General features: G+C 42.8%; 1 protein-coding gene across 1 annotated transcript; it reads right to left on the reverse strand.

Annotated features, from left to right (window-relative positions):
* Window positions 1-315: 315 nt before the first annotated feature.
* Window positions 316-12,839, reverse strand: ZRANB2 (zinc finger RANBP2-type containing 2). Its single transcript, XM_031554877.1, has 9 exons — window positions 12,749-12,839; window positions 12,542-12,650; window positions 9,565-9,647; window positions 8,371-8,447; window positions 7,672-7,809; window positions 7,086-7,258; window positions 4,636-4,722; window positions 2,640-2,804; window positions 316-2,102 (listed from the first exon to the last, which is right to left on the reverse strand). The coding sequence occupies exons 2-9, from the start codon at window positions 12,628-12,630 to the stop codon at window positions 2,039-2,041; spliced, it is 876 nt and encodes a 291-aa protein (XP_031410737.1). The 5' UTR covers window positions 12,631-12,650; window positions 12,749-12,839; the 3' UTR covers window positions 316-2,038.
* Between the last annotated feature and the right edge of the window lie 6 nt (window positions 12,840-12,845).

Consider the following 12,845-nt stretch of genomic DNA (forward strand, 5'->3'; position numbering starts at 1 on the left):
ATGGGGATCCACAGCCTCTCTGGGCAGCTGTTCCAGCCCCTTACTACAAAGCAGCCATGCCAACAGCTCAGACGTTGCTTCCTCTGAAAGCCCTTCCAAAGTCAGGGAAGGTGTGCAAACTACCCTGAAGTAGTAGAAAAAGATGACTTACAAACATAGTGCTGCTTAAATACGAGGTTCTTCCCAGTACTTAAGTAAGCACAAGTTGAGGATACAGAGGCAGGTGGACACACTGCCCTTCCTGCACTGCAGTAAAACAGCACCCAGTGGCTGTCAGGACGTGCCTGTGTTGGAGAGAAAGCACCCACCACGCAGTTGACTCACAGCTTTTATTTACACTCGTCTACAGAATCATTTTGCCTTACATTTCATCTAAGCCAAACGAAACCATAATTTTCTTTTGTCTGTAGGCCACCACTCGCTAAATGTAAAAACTCTCATCTGGGTAAGTACAGCAACAATTGGAATACAGAGCACAAGAAAAAGAACCAAAGGTAACACATAGCGTCTATTAGATCTGCTCTTTACACTTTAGTAGTTGGACTTGGAAGGCGCCAGAGGCACAGTTATGAGACTAACCTGCTCTTGTGTAACCTACACACACTCAGCACGGAAATCAGATGGAAAGAAAGCATTGAAGAAGAAACTGCAGGTCGGTTTTTTTTCCCTGCTAAAAGATTAACAGAAATATTTCTACACCAAAACAATTTTGCTTACAGAACAGTCCGAAAGAAGTGTCTTGGAAAGGAAAACAATATGGTTTTTTGTTTTGCTCCATTTGCTTTGGTGGGTTCATCTTAAAAATCAGCTGTGGACTATGGGTTTGAAATTGTACAGCGGAGATAACTGCAGAGATATTGCTGTTGGTTTGCTTAAAAAGACTTTTCCTCAACATACTTACCTTGTGATGGCACTGAAGACACTTAAATCTTTCTTAACCAAACGGAGCTCAAGAGAGACCAAGTTTCAATGTGATATTACTAGCGAAATAAATTCTGTAAAGCATTTTAAGCCATAAATTATATGTTTGGGGAAAAAAAAAAGAATGATGAAGAACACATTTACGATGCTAGGACTTTCTACGGTTTATTTTGGTTTTTAAACATAAATAAAATTCAGATACCTGGAAAATTTGTCTGCCGAAAATGAATTTTACAGATGGGCTGCAGAAACTTCCCTTGATTCCAAGAAGCCATTTCCATCACTTCTCCACCTCAAGAGTAGCTCCCAAGCGATCCTTCCCAAAGAAAGGACTGCAAAGTCCAGGATCCACTCATGTGAAAATACTGCACCCAGCACCAGCTGCAGAAAGTGCACTTTCTACAGCGACAGGACGGGCAGCTACAAGGCTTGAGCGATGGAGAGGGCAGTGCCCACATCTCAGACACCCCTACACGCTCCCTGCAGAATCATACCGTGGCTCCAGACTTAGCAGCATTTCTGCTCTGAGCATAGATAAAGAGAGAGCAGGGGGCAGCCACCTACACTTCAACACAAAAAATAAAGAGACCCAGGAACTCACGACCTTGACCCAATGAGCAACAACAGCCCTACAGCTACACTAATCTTTGTGGTCCCACAAGAGCTACATGAGACAAGCTCCCGAGATGCAGAAAGCTCATGGGCTCCTCCCACACCCTCAGGTACTTTTCTTTGCCATTGCCACATGAAGAGCAGGGTGGTGTATGAACGTATGCAACCCATGTCTGCTCATACATAGGAAAGCCAGGAACTGAGTCTTTAAAAAAGAAAAAACAAAACAAAAAAAAACCCCTCTTACTCAAAGAAACAAAACAAAAAACCTTCACACCTCCTCTGAGGAGTTTATGGCTTAAAATGCTATCTCACTTTTTGTTTCATGAATGAACAAAGCTGCAGTTTTCCAGAAAGCAAGGACAGACATGCACCTCTACTAGCAGATTTAGCACTTCTGACCAAGTAAGACACCAACTTCTTAAAAATGTCTCATGCACTGACTGGTAAATTTTTTCTTTTCTTTTCTTTTTTTTTTTTTTTCCTACATGTGAGCTTTAAGACATTATTTCTTTTTAGAACTTGTACGGGAACCAGAATGGGAAGATCCAGATGATGATCTGCGGCGTCTGCAAGATATAAAGGGAGAAAGCATGCAAAGAAATAAGTTGAAATCAACGTTAGCATCCACTTTGAGTAGTCTGCATCCTATAATAGCTGGAAGCCAAGTATATCTGATAGGGGCCTTATGAGAATATAAAAAACTTCAAACCACTTTAAGGTAATGAATGTGGATTTTTAGAATTAAATTCACATTAAGTTTAATACTGAAAATAGAATGTAACTTCTAAATGCAGTATTTACTTATGGAAATAAATTAATAATGTACATATTAACAGTTTTGCACACTGCAAGAAAGGTGACCCAAGTGTTTCTATGGAACACGCTCCTAGCAGGAGGGAGCTTCATTGGAGGAGGAAAAAAAACAAAAACCAACAAAACAAATAAAGAGATTTTAATAGGAATAGAATGGGGGAAGTGAGAAAACTACTTCTCGTATCAGAACTCAATTGCTTCCTAGTGAACCTCTGTCCTTCGAGGAGAAACAAACCAAAAAATAATCACACATTTCAATACAGCCATTCTTATTCTACATAAACCCAAACCTTTCGGGTGACCGTGATCTCGATCGTCTTTTTTTGCGATCACCAGATGAAGAAGATCTAGAGCGACTTCGCTTCTTGCTCCTCTCGGGGGACGAGGACGAACGAGAGCTGGAGTAAGATCTTTTCCTTGGGGTTGAAGACCCCCTGTAGGACCTGGAGCTGGATCTTTATCGATTAAGAAATAAATGAGATTTAATCCTGGTATAATAGAGAAAGAGCCAAGAAAGAACAAAACGAGACAGTTTCTGTCAACGCTCGCTACTCTATTAAGTACGTGCTTTGTCAAAGAGACTGAGGATCCTTAATACTTACTCGAGTTAACTGACAATAAAGACTGCTGAAGAAGCTCTCTTTATACATTTTGCTAAAGTGAGTTTCCAGATATGCAGACCACCAGTGGTTTGGAAACCTCTCTCCACCCTTCACCAGTACTAAGTGACTGGGCAAACAAGCAGTGGGACACCGGGACAGCAGGGTGCCATACTAGGGACCCCCCCCAGTAGTTAAGTTCACAAAGCAAAAGAGCTCAGAAACTACAGCTGTAATACCAATTTAACAACGTCTCACTTCATAGTAAGGGATACTTTGCACTGAAGCTTCAAGTGTAATGTATTCTTCATCTTACTAGAACAGGAAAAACCCCTGGAGGGGTATTTACAAATGTCAAAATAAATCTGGGTAGATTGTAAGACTTTCTGAAACTCAAACAGTAACAACAGAAATATCACAGAATGGCCCGGGTTGGAAGGGACCCCAAGGATCACGAATCTCCAACCCCCTGCCACATGCAGGGCCACCAACCTCCACATTCAATAGCAGCCCAGGCTGCCCAGGGCCCCATCCAACCTGGCCTTGAACACCTCCAGGGATGGACGGGGCATCCACAGCCTCTCTGGGCAGCTGTTCCAGCACCTCACCACTCTCAGAGCAAAGAACTTCCCCCTGACATCTCAATCTTTCCTTCTTCAAGTTAAAACCATTTCCCCTTGTCCTGCTGTCACCTACCCTTTCAAAGAGTTGATACAATATCTTAGAATATCAGTTACTGTGGCATTTCTTTAAAAAAAAAAAAAAAAGACATCCAGCTTCACTTACAAGCACTTAAAAATCTCGTCATCTAAAAAAATAAATAAATGCACTGTAGTGTAACAGCACTGGGAAGGCCTACACCATCAGTCCAGAATTATGTGAAAGCACCTAACAAGGATTTTTTTTCAGTAAGCTGAATAAAACATTTTCAAAGAAAACCACAGCACACATTGCTGGTAAAATGTTCTCAGGGTTCTCACTGTAAATAATAAAGCAGTCCTGTCCCAAGCAAGCTACTACAGCGGGGGCACTCAGCAGATGTGTGCAGCACAGGGCAATAACCTGCTCAGCTGACAAGCCCTTCACATGTAGCTTTTTCACTTCCTAAAAGCACGGCCACCATCTCACTTGAACCTCACATGGTCACCCACAGAACGTTACTGCCACCGAAGAGCAGTGGCACCATTTAGGATATTTCTTCTCAACTCCAGCTGTCTTTCCTTATTTTACGGTTTTAAGAGTCTCCACGATTTACTGCACATCAGTTTTTAACACTCCCCACCCACTATAAAGGTGATGGCAGTGCTATCTAGTGGAAATTACGTTATCTCTAAGCACAGAAATAGCAAAGCACACTTTCTACTGTTCTTCCACAACAAGAAGCCAAAGTGGAAACAGCAAAAAGTGCTGAAGCAAGAGAACGTGAGCTCAGATTCTTCTTATTCCCAAGTGCAGATGCGTGCCGTCCACTCGTCTAGCTTAGACCAGAATTAAACTCTTCAAACAAAACCTCGCATCTCAAGAAATACATCGTAGTGGCAGCACTCTTGTGCAGAGACCCCAGGAATTCTGATTTCCAAGATAAAAATGAGTTAATGCTTTTGACCAGAATAATTTTACGGTGAAATAAACAAGTGGTTCTTCTGCCCTTTTTCCTCTCTGCAGGAGAGGGTGCTACCTCATTCACCTTGATTTCGACCCACGAGATCTAGAGTGTTCTCTGGAACTGGAACGAGATCTTGATCTGGAACTGGAAGAACTTCTTGAATGGGACCTGAAACAACATGGAAGATTTTTTCCAGTATTTGACTTGTACTCAGCAGAACTACTACTGTACACAGCAGAGACAGTTATGTGTCAAGACAACTGGGACTGGATTCACGAGATGCATGACAGCTTCCCCCTGCCCCCCAATATCAGCACGCTGTATTTGCCAAGAGCAACTTCAACATGCTAAGACGGTGCATTCAGTAACTTAGAAGTCAGCTTTTTATTATGTTTCCTGTAACAGGCACAGGAATTAAATGGGGTTGCAGCTGTTTTGCAAACGGAGTCCAACAACTGCACAACCGTTATGTCATGAAATCAACGCCTGAGGTTTTTAATTTGTGCCTTAACTGGAAACCATTTTCTGTGAGAAGCAAATTAGGTAAGAGTATTAGGACTCAAACTACCTCTAATTCAGCTCTCACAGGCAGTTTGTAAACAGTTCTCAGTTTTTGCACTAATTTCTCCACGATTTAAAAATTAAGCAGTATTTTATTCTTGGCTAAAATGCAGACAGCTCTAACACTACTTGTAACTACTCAGATATCTTCTCAAGTTTGCCACGTTGATGGAGTTTCTTGGAAGCACAAATAACAAGAGATATGCAAAAATGGCAGTCGACTTGCAGTAACAGTTGTAAAAAGAAGGCATTGCAATCAAATTCTTGTCATCTTTTCAGACAGAATACACATGCTGTCCATCTCCCAGTTTGTACTGTTACCATGTCTTTTTCATTTTGCTTTGCCAAACAAAAGCACTATGAAAATCTCCTTTTAAGCTACCGAAAATATATATTTCAACTTTAAAACAACCACAACAAAAAAACCAACCAACCCACTGACACTGCCAATAAATTATTGGTAACTACAAGCGCTGATCGACTGCTAACAAATTTTAATTGAGCGAAACTACTTTTTACCTCACTGTTAACATTTGTGAGTTATGAAGATTACAGCCAGATGAAACACTTCTGCCTTCTTTGATCTTCCCACGTAAACCAAAGGACTGCACTTGAGTGCAGCCCACACCAGCAGCGTCTACGACTTCCCCACATAAGGGCAATCAGCCACTTCCTCAAAGAAGTGATGGGAACTTCCTACACACCTCACTTCACTTACAAAAATAGCTGAGAGGCAGTCAGCTCAGGCAGTATTACTCAAAGTGCTGCTCCTTGCAGCCATATGGCAATTAGTCTCAAGAAGGTATTTGAGGGAGCCAGGAGGCTGAGAACAGGTTTTTCTTTCCCCCAAAAAACATTTCTCATAGAAGAGGCAGCATGAAAGAAAAAAGCATGATAACTACAGGGAGAAGGACAAAACAGAGAGAATGGCTCATATCTGGTTAGTATGAGGGGATGAAGAACTTGGGCAGTGATCAGAGTGGTTAGAACAGAGAGGTGCAGTTACAAAGCTACAACGATTAGAAGAAACTTGAACTTTATGTATAAAATGTTTTTATATAGTTCTATGAGTTGGTAGCAATTTCAGGTCTTCAACCTATCAGTATTATCATTGTATTAATTATAAGGCAGCTGAGAAGCTTTATGTAACGTGACTAGATAACATTCACTGACTTGTTGGTATGTTATTACATTTAAATAACAAAGCGAGCTCCTGAATCTACCCAACAGACAGTGTTTCATGACTCCACAATCAACATCATAGAACTGCAGAACGGCTCAGGTTGGATGCAACCTTTAAAGATCCTCCAGTCCAACCTCCTGCTGGGGCAGAGCCACCTTCCAGCACAGCAGGCTGCCCAGAGCCCATCCAGCCCAGCACTGACTGCCTCCAGGGATGGAGCATCCGCAGCTTCTTTGGGAAACCTGCTCTACTGCCTTACCAGCTGCATCATAAAAAGAAAAAAAATCCTCTTCATAAATCTTTAGTATTATTCTGACTGCACTACCACTGCATTTAAAGTTCAAGTTTCTTGTTTTTATTTCCAGGATAGCTTCTATTCTGTCCATCCACTGAATCTGTCTGGACTGCATTACTGCCCCCTTCTGCCTCCTTTAACAATCCCACTCTTCTATTTCTCTGTTCAAAATCTCTACTCAGCATTATCAGAAAAAGCACATTCATTGAATCCTTACGGCTAACGAGTCTAAAATAAAGTGGAAGATAAGCTCTTTTCAGTAATTTATTCGAAGATTTTAATTGAAATAACTTAAGCAGCAAGACATACAAGGCCTTCCTACTGAGAAGCCACGGAAGGCCAGAACAGAACATTATCTACCTGTGCAAATTCTGTACATAAAACTATCAACATTATTAAACTAAAACTGTAAGGCAATCAAGAAAATAAGTAAATAAAGAAGTTAGATACTGACATTTTGCCTGGCGTTACCCTTGACCTGTACCCGTTTACCTGGACCTAGACCTTGAGCTTGAGTGAGAGGATGAGCGTGATGAAGATCGTGAGTGGGAAGATCGAGACTTGGAACGACTGCGCCTATTGGGTTTCTTTTTCTTATTAGTGTCCTCTTCTTCACTGGCATCAAGATTGTATTTTGAGAGGTCAGCATCGTCTTCATCCTCATCCTGAAAAATGCCGACACAAAACTCATTTTCTGTTATTTGATGGTGTTCCACGTCATAGCTAAACCTGAGGTAATTCTAAAAGCCTCTAAGCTCAGGAACATTCCCTTTGTAAGGCTGTCCCACTGAAAAGCTCCAATTTAAACCTCAAACTCTTGAATTCTGACCTCAGACAAACTTCAGTGTTTTTTCTCATTTAAAAAAAAATGACCCATCCTTGATTGCAGCCATTAGAACAGCACAGATCTCACAAGCAGATACTTCCCAGAAGCTGCAGGCAACGTTGTTCTGATAGCTACTCCTCTACACAACCTTAAGGCAGCTAAAAATACCAACCGAACTTCACCCACTACTAAACCTCTCTATAGAAACCAAACAAAAAAACCCCAACCAATCCACAAAATGAAGCACAGTACCTCATCCAATTTGTATTTGGAAAGATCTCCATCCTCATCCTCCTCATCTTCCCCCTCAGATTCCTTATCTTCTACTTCCTTCAGGATAGATGCCGGACCAACTGGTTTTCCTCTGTACTTTTTCTTTTTGCGACCAAACTAAGAAATTGCATTTCATTAGTATGTGATTTATGAAAAGTCATTCCCACTGCTACTTTCTTCTGAAGATTTCTTTGAGAAAATAAATATGCATCGATTTAAATAAGGTATTGTTCAAATCGAGGGAGATGCACAAGGAAATGTCAGTTAGGAGACTCCTCAGGGAGATGTTTGTCAGATAAAATTACTGCTTTCAGACAAAATCATTGGAAACCCAAATTTAATAAAAGAATATTGTTACATTTATGTCTATGGAGTATATTTACATAACAATGTTAAACATGTCTGAAAACATGCATTTTCTTGAAACCAATTAAGCACTTTGAAAAACACAGCTCGCAACAGTTTAATTTGAAGTAAGTTTTCAACCCTCAAAATGTAATACAGATGCATTTACTTTCATTTCAAAGCCTTTGCACTTGAGCATCTGACAAAGCTGCACCACGAGGTGCTTCTCATTAGGACTTTTCCCCATCAGGGAACTAAATACAACAAATACAGGTATCCCAAGCACAGGTCACACAATGTGTCTCTCCAAAGCAATGCATTATCTCATCTTACCTCATCATACTCCCCATCTGATTCTTCACGTTCTATATATTCAACATTCTCTCGTTCATTAAAGCCTCCCCCATATCCTTTAAAAAGAGGTAAAATAAAACAATCTTTTGGGATGTACCAAATTCAGCGACATTAAGTACAAACTTCAGAACAAGCTTTCAGTTTCTAGAAGTCTTCAGTGGCAACACAAATACGTGCCACAAGAACGTAGTATGATCTCAACAAGATCACAAGTTATTCCTACACGTTTATTAAACATAACCCCTCAGATATCTCACTGAGAAAAGTGATTAGAACACATAAATGACACAGACAACAGAGCAGCCACTTCAGGGAAGCGGTCAGTGGAAATGGCAGGGAAGGTAACGCTCCAGAACTGCTCCCCAGCTGCTGTTTCTGAAGCCCCTCTGCCACGTCCAGCCCCCACATGCACCAAGCCCCCAGTGTGGCTCCTGGGCACAGCAGTCTGCTCCCATACTGCAACTGTTCTGTGACATTAAATCGAGTATAGACCCTCTGGAGGCAAGCACAAACAAGACTGTCCTGTAGTTGAATTAAGTGGCACAAGAACCTTTCTATTCCTCTTCATAATGTGAGCAGAGAACTCAAACTGACTTGGATGCCAGCTAACTTTGTAACTTCCTGCAGCTGTGTGCAGCGTGCTGTGTCCCACACACAACTGCAAATTTACTCTGAAGGACACCAGAACTTGTAAGGAGCTCAGAAACACTCCCTTTCTTTTTCAATAATAAACTGTGCTCTTCTCTGCCTGCTTTTTATTTTTTAAATGAATCCACGTTATGCCCACACTGTAAGGATATCCGCTGTTCTAGCTGGGCTGCGTTGTTAGAGCAGAAGGAACCTAAAATGCATCACTCTGACCAAACTCCCTCACTAAGAAATGGGCACTATATGTACTAGAGTTCTTGGAGACCAAGAAAATGTAGCATTACTCCTTCCAAGCTTCTTAATATAAAAAACAATTATTGTGGCTTAAGCCAAACATGTGACAATTTTCCAAATTCAACCACCACATGCTTTACTTTCTATGCTACTGAAAGTGTAAGAAGTGTAAGACCTACTCACATAAGAAAAATCAGTTATGCCGTGGGGAAAAAAAAATCAGATCATACTGAATCATAAAATAAAGACTCTTGCAATAATTTCAATATTTTAAGACCATACACAACTCACCTGTCCGCTCCTCCAGTTTAGCATACTTCGGAGTATTACACATATTACATTCTGACCTTCTGGCCCAGTTCACATTACCACATCTTCAGAGGGGGGAAACAAAAAGAAAGCACAAATAAGAAACAATTTATTTCAAATTTCACAGTTTAAGTGTCGAGGTGACACTAAGAAGTCATAAAAGTGATAAGCTACAGCAGTGATTTGCAGCCACTAACATGGCATAATTAAGACCAAGGCAGATGGCCACCAAAACGCCAAGGAGTCTGTGAGCACACTGACAGCATGAGGATGATGGGATGTGGACCACACTCAGCAAATCAAGGGAAAAGAAAGAAATTAACAGAAGACTGCCCAAAATGCATTAGCATACAATTAAAGTTATATTTTAGCTGAAGTAAAATTTAAAAGATATTTAAACAAAAAGATTCTGAAGCAGCTGAAGGCAAAGCAGTTGCAAGCATCCTTTATGGATATGATTGTTAAAGGAACCACTGGTGTTATCAAATTCGCATTCCAGAATGCAAGGAAAAAGGGGAAACAAATACCACTGCCACTAGGAAAAAGGAAAAAAAAGGGAAAGAAGGCAAGTGCTCGTGTAGCTACACGGTGAGACACCACAGTCTTGGTTTATCATTCACTGAAAAATGAAATAATACCAATTTCTCATTACTCCTTACTAGTGGCATTCACTGTTCTGAGGAGTTAAGGAAGGTGATACAAGCAGAATGCTGTCGGTCAGCAAGCCTTGTCATCCCCTGCTGCACAGCCACAGTTTCTGCATTTCCTGTCCTGCTGCGTCCCAAAATGCCACTCACATTTACCCTACCCTTAAAACTATCATCAGGGTGCTGCTCAATCCCAACAGCAGAGCAGGTGGTCTACAGGACCCGGTGTAGCCATGAGCACGCAATTGAGAGGATTCCTTCACACATACTGCTGCCCACAGGACTGAACAAAGCTGAGACACCTGACCTGAGACAGCTGCTGCCTTCCCTGTTACCCTGTCTGCATGCACAGGATGCACTGTGAAGAGGTGCCTCCTAAACACTCAGCTATCCCAGGGCTGCCAAATGGACACACAGACATTCACCTCTCATATTTTCTCACTATCAGAAAGTCTGCTGCGACAGTATGTGTAAGTGTATGTGCTTGTTGCCGGCACTTTGTTTTACTAAGGAGGTATTTTGTTTGGGTCACAGCATATGCAAGCCAGGAAAAAAGCACAGCCAGGTTTCACTGGTTAGAAGGCTCTGTCAGCAAGCAAATCCCAAATGCGTCAAAGCCCTCCTGAAAGTTTACTTTAAAAAAAAAAAAGACTTTATTAATCATCTTCTGATTTAAAACTTCACATTCTCAACTGATTGCCTGCAAAATCACCTATGTAGTCAACTACGTGTCCAGTTTTACTCACTGAAAACTCAGTGAATATTAAAAATAAGCCATCATACTGCAAAGAAGATGCAGTTCCACTTATGTCTGTTCCAAACTTGGGAAGCATCTTGGATTACCAAAGAAAAATCAGAGCTTTCTGTTTCATTTTTTTTCTCCTCTGTTACATTTCTCCTGTTATGTTACTTAAGGACCTGCTGTTTGCCAAGCAGAAATGAATGCTGTCCTCACAGAAAAACACTTCTAATGGAATACCTGGGTGTTTTAGAACTCTTTTCCCATCAGTGTCAACACACACAACCATAGAATGGCTTAGACCTTAAGAGTCACCTCGTTCCACCGCCTTGCCACAAGCAGGGTTGCCAGCCACTACATCAGGCTGCCCAGGGCCCACCCACAGCCTCGGCACGTCCAGCACTGAAGCACCCACAGCTGTGGGCAGCAGTGCCATGGCCTCACTACCTCCAAGTAAAGAACTTCCCCTCACCTCTGACCTTCATCTCCCATCTTTTCACTTAAAGCCGTTCCCTTGTCCTTCACCACCTGCCTGTGTAACAGCTCAGCCCCCTCCTGCTCAACAGAATCATAGACTCACTCAGGTTGGAAAAGATCTTAAAGATCATTGAGTCCAACCATGACCATACCACCCTAACAACCCTCCACTAAATCATGTCCCCGAGCACCACATCCAATTGGTTTTTAAACACATCCAGGGATGGTGACTCAACCACCTCCCTGGGCAGCCCGTTCCAGGGCTTAACAACCCTTTCAGTACAGAAGTTTTTCCTGATATCCAACCTAAACTTACCCTGGTGCACCTTGAGGCCATTTCCTCTCATCCTGTCACCAGTGAGAAGAGACCAAACCCGCTCTGCTGCAATCACCTTTCAGGTATTGGAAGAGAGCAGTGGGGTCTCTCCTCAGCCTCCTCTTCCCCAGATTAAACAGCCCCGGTTCCTTCAGTCTCTCCTTGCAGGCCATGTTCTCCAAGCTCTTCACAGCCTTGTTGCCCTTCTTTGGACCTGCTCCAGCACCTCCATGTCCTTTCTGTACTGAGGTGCCCAAAACTGAACACAATACTCAAAATGAGGCCTCACCAGTGCTGAGTACAGGGCAGGATGACTTCCCTGCTCCTGCTCAGCATTCCTGATCCAAGCCAGGATGCCATTGGTCTTGTTGGCCACCTGGGCACACTGCTGGCTCATATTCAGCTGACTGCCCATCAGCACACCAAGGTCCCTTTCTGTCGGGCAGCTTTCCAGCCACTCCTCTCCAAGCCAGTAGGGTCGCCTGGAGTTGTTGTGACCAAAATGCAGGACCCGACACTTGGCCCTAGTGAAACTCACACAGTTTGCCTCAGCCCATCGATCCAGTCTATCCAGGTCCCTCTGCAGTGCCTTTCTCCCTCAGGCAGATCAACACTCCCTCCCAACTTGGTGTCATCTGCAAACTTACTGAGGGTGCACTCAATGCCCTCACCAAGATGGTTAATAAAGGTGTTAAATAGAAGCGGCCCCTATAAGCACCCTTAGATCACATCCCCACAAGCTGGACGCCGCCCTGCAGGCGCTGCCGTTCCACTCCGTACGTTTTGCACTGCCAGTCGTTGGCGCTGAAGAGGCCGCGGCTCTTCTCTGCCAGGGTCTTCCCTATCTCCGTCCCTCCGGCTTTCATCATTTTGGCTTCGGTCGTTTTCTCTGGAAGCAAACACACCGACAGCTCACGTTTACGGCCAATTACAAACTTCCAAGGTTTTTCTCTTAGGAGGGAACGCCGCAGGCTGGGCCAAGCTCACCTCTCCCACATCGGTTGCAGCTGGTCCTCCTGGCGAAGTTCACGTTCCCACACCTGCGGCAAGGACACGGACACACGGACACACGGACACACGGACA

This window comes from Meleagris gallopavo, chromosome 10 (assembly GCF_000146605.3).
Source record: "Meleagris gallopavo isolate NT-WF06-2002-E0010 breed Aviagen turkey brand Nicholas breeding stock chromosome 10, Turkey_5.1, whole genome shotgun sequence".
In the NCBI taxonomy this organism is placed as follows: Eukaryota; Metazoa; Chordata; class Aves; order Galliformes; family Phasianidae; genus Meleagris; species Meleagris gallopavo.